The sequence below is a fragment of the Nicotiana sylvestris genome, chromosome 7 (genome assembly GCF_000393655.2).
Source record: "Nicotiana sylvestris chromosome 7, ASM39365v2, whole genome shotgun sequence".
Taxonomy (NCBI): Eukaryota; Viridiplantae; Streptophyta; class Magnoliopsida; order Solanales; family Solanaceae; genus Nicotiana; species Nicotiana sylvestris.
The window spans coordinates 163,927,704-163,931,925 of record NC_091063.1 but is presented as its reverse complement, the minus strand read 5'-3'; the positions used below and the strand labels follow the sequence as shown (position 1 = coordinate 163,931,925).

At 32.1% G+C, this 4,222-nt stretch overlaps 1 protein-coding gene across 1 annotated transcript; it reads right to left on the bottom strand.

The window, feature by feature from the left end:
* Positions 1-2,084: 2,084 nt before the first annotated feature.
* Positions 2,085-3,779, bottom strand: LOC104214891 (protein NUCLEAR FUSION DEFECTIVE 4-like). Its single transcript, XM_009764614.1, has one exon. It carries the CDS (start codon positions 3,777-3,779, stop codon positions 2,085-2,087), a length of 1,695 nt encoding a protein of 564 aa, XP_009762916.1.
* Positions 3,780-4,222: the final 443 nt, after the last annotated feature.

Below are 4,222 nucleotides of genomic sequence, written 5' to 3'. Positions count from 1 at the left end.
ACATTGGGACTCAAACCCAATGTCTTACCAATATTAAGGCATGTTAGGCCATAATAAATTGGGACTCAAACCCAACTCTTATCATTATGGAGCATCAGGACTTGATCCCCATGTCTTACCCTCAATCAATGGCATAATAGGCTAAACAATATTGAGATTGATTCTCAAGCCTTAATTTCAATCACATGCCAAGAAAGTTATACAAAACTAATTTGCAACTTAGCAAATCAAATTTGCTTTCTTAATTAAGTGTACAAATCTCAAATTAATGTAAATCTTTATTAATTATTTGTAGCATCTATATGAAATACAACCGTTTGTAGTCAGAATATTTCTTCTAAAATCCATAAGAGTTTAAAAGGATCATAAAATTATTATCATAATATTTATTGAGTCTCTCTTAAAAATATTGTTGTTTTCAGGGTATACCCTACCTATTGGATTTGATTTAACGCCATGACTTTCCTTCACTCAATTCAACCAAGCAATTAGTGAATAAATTTATCAAAAGTACACCTAACACATATATAGTACTAATACATAAATTCAGCATTTATATTACCTAAAAAGTGACATTATAGGTAACAACTTACCAGTTGTAGCTTGTGCATCATTCATATAAAATACTTAAAAATAGTAAGTCAGTAGCAAGTACCAAGTAGGTCATGGATACTCAAAAATACCTCTTCTAGTAATCATACTAATCATTGTTTGCTTTCAAATGATACGACCATAAATTATGAAGTATACTTTCAAATAGCTGGTTTATTTTCCAAATATCATAGAAGTACTAATTAATCAACCTAGATAAAGATGTGAAGTATTTCTTGTTTTCTTCAAGATGATTTATGCTTTTAATCAGTATGACCAATTGTATTTTATTTTTTATTCCTTTTTTTTGGTACTATATGCAAGTGTAAAAATCCAAAAGGAAAAAAATATTCATCCAAGTAAAAGAAAATGTTTAAAGCGGCAGGACAGATTAAAGATAGTTAACACATAAATATGCATAGGACAATTTATATAAAATATCCTTGGTTACTATGACATGCATCATATCAACAATTAACTGCTACTATGATTTTCACATATAGAACTTCGAAAATTTTATTCCATTCATGTGATATAAAAGATGTAATATTAATATGTGCTTATGCAATACAGGTGTAGTACGAAGTTGTGTGCATATGAGATTTTAAAGGAATGACAAGTATAAGATAATCATACCTTCTTACATTTCATTACTTACCATATGTAGTTTCTCTTTACATTTAACCATGTGATGATATGTATGACTTCTAATTATAATCTTTCTGGATGTAGAATTTTTTTTTGTAGATATATATATACAATTAGTTAGAGACTTGTGTTGATAACGTGTTATGAAATAAAAGCAATTTAGTAAAACATGAACAAGAAATAAAAGCAATTTAGTAAAACATGAACAAGAAATAGAGATAGAGAGAAGGAAGAGATTTTCTTCTTCAATTGTGTGTATTTTCCTATCTATTACAAGGCCTTTATATAGGCATGAAAAGTGAAGAAAATATGTCATGGAATATGTCATTGAACATAGAAAATATGTTATTGAATATGTCATTAACCATTTGAGAGAAAGATCATGGAGGAAGAGTAGACATCCACCATATTTTGATTTTTATCATAACACACAGACACACACACACACACACACACACACACACACATATATATATATATATATATATATATATATATATATATATATATATATATATATATATATATATATATATATATATATATATATATATATATATATATGCTTTTGAAGGCATATATGCTTTTATTAAATTGACCGCCACTGCGACAAAGTTATACATTCAAACCTCTCTATAACACCTTCGTTTATTCCGATATTTTTTTGCTGTTATAGTGACCATATATTATAACATAACATAAAAAATCGCTTCAAAAGAAAACTTGGCCGTTAGAATAAAGTATTGTTATAGAGGATGTCTATTATAGAGAGATTTGACTGTACTGGTGAAGTGGTACTCTGCACTCACTAATCTAAAATTCCGCACCGGACGAGGCCATGATGTTCAATTATTTTCCCTTGAGATTGTGATGTTGCCTGATTCTACTTGACTCTCTTCTTCAAATTTCTTATATATATCACTTGCATAAAATTTTCTTGTTCTTAGCACCAAAATCAATGACACAATGCTTCCTGCAAATGTAGCTGCTGTAATTATTAGAAAAGCCTGCTTGTAACATTGGACTCCAACACAATTCAAATCCTCTCCAACTTTTCTAGCAATTCCCTTAGCTGTTAACTGTTTCAATGCTTCTTTATCATATAAATAACCAGCCACTCTGACATTGAGTATATATCCACCTATAGGACTAGCTATAGAACCAAAATTATACAATGTAGCATAGTATTTTAGTCCAAATAACTCAGAAATTATAGCCAAAATTAATGGCCATTGAGCTCCAAAACAAAACCCTATGAGAATAGATGACGCGTAGAGTGAGTTTCGAACACCAAATGCAATGAGAAGATGGCCACCACAAGAGAGTAGAAGCACGAAAGTAAGCATCAAGGGGCGCGGAAAATTGTATTTCCTTAAGAAGATTTCTGAAGCAAAACCTGAAGCTACTCTTCCAAGATAATTCCATATGCTCACTAATGATACAAATGTACTTATGCTTGAATCTTGATAGTTTAAGGACTTACCAATTTGACCTAAGTTATCGATCGCGGTCAATGTACCTCCAACCCCAAATGTAGTAACTACAAATAGAATTAACATGTCAATGTTAAATAGTGCTTGTAAAATTGTGTGATCTTCACCTCTATTTGGTGACTTAAACGCGCTTTTAAAGCATGAAGTTATTGATTCAGGCTCAGCTGATGAAGGGATATTTTCCATTTGAATGGATACATTCAATTGTGAAAAGTTAGTAGCAACTTGTCTTTTGCTTTTCCAATGATTAAGTTCTTCTCTAATGACTAAAATTAGAGGTGAGAATACTAAAACCAGAACAACAGCACCACTTAAAGAATACTCAGCCCTGTCAAAAGTAAGCTTTCTTTGGATGATGATCATAATCAAGAGAAATCCAGCAAGTCCAAGTGAAAAATAGAGAAGATTATATAACATTTTGACCTCATTTTCTTGTCGAGTGACCTTCATAATCCGAATTGAAGGGAGAAAAAAGAACGATACAAGGACGGGGAACCAAGAAATGAGTAAGATCAAAGACTTACCATTATCTCCATAAAAAGCAAGGTACATTTGTGTCATAATCGCGCCACTTAGGCCAACTGCACCTTTTAATAGGCCTAACACGATGCCTCGACTACTAGGGAAATTCTTGACACAAGTAACAGTTGCACCAGTATTTGCAAATGATTGAGAATTTGCACCAATGCATATATACAAACACATTCTCCAAACATGGGGTTTCGAAATTCGCCCCGTTACAGCCAACCATATCATGAAGTAACCAAAAAAGTTCAAGATTGCACCTATAGCAAGAACTGCCCAAGGTGTTATAATTTCCATAATTAAACCAGCAATTATGGCTAAATTACCACCCAAATCCTTGAAAAAGCTAATCATGTTTAGTGTTGTTTGATCATAACCTAATGAGGATTTTATCTCCCCTGAATATAGGCCAAATATGAAAGTTGCACCAGCCATTGATAGTATCATTAGAGAAGAAAATGCCATGAACCAACGGCTAGTTAGCAAATGGAGGCTAAACCTCCAAATCTCTGGCATTGCCATTATCTTTGTTTGGAGTTTTGACTGACATATTATAAGGGGGATTTAATACTAATGATCATTGGTTTGTGTTCGAGCTGTTTTAATATTATATACATGAATTTTGTCTCTTATACTAATTTTTTGTAGCAATTGGATATTTGAAAATCTTATGCCGGCAGCTATATGATTGCTTGTTGAATTCTTTGTAATCTGAACTCTTAAAATGAGGTTAACTGATCACGCCCAACTCTAGTGCTACAAAGGTGTTTACCGTGAAAATGGTAATCAATTAAATTTGATTTAGTAGTTCTAAAAATATGTGATCTATTTTTATGCTAGTTGTTAGGCACTTGATGCTACGTGAAAGACTTAGAAACGGAATAAGAGCTTAAAAATGAGATGTTAATCAAACCAAATCATTGCCAATCGAGGCCTCGAGCTTGCCTATTCGAGGGCCTCGGGGT

Coding starts and splice junctions, on each gene's coding strand:
- LOC104214891 (XM_009764614.1), bottom strand. CDS start 3,779: ATGGCAATGCCAGAGATTTGGAGGTTTAGCCTCCATTTGCTAACTAGC.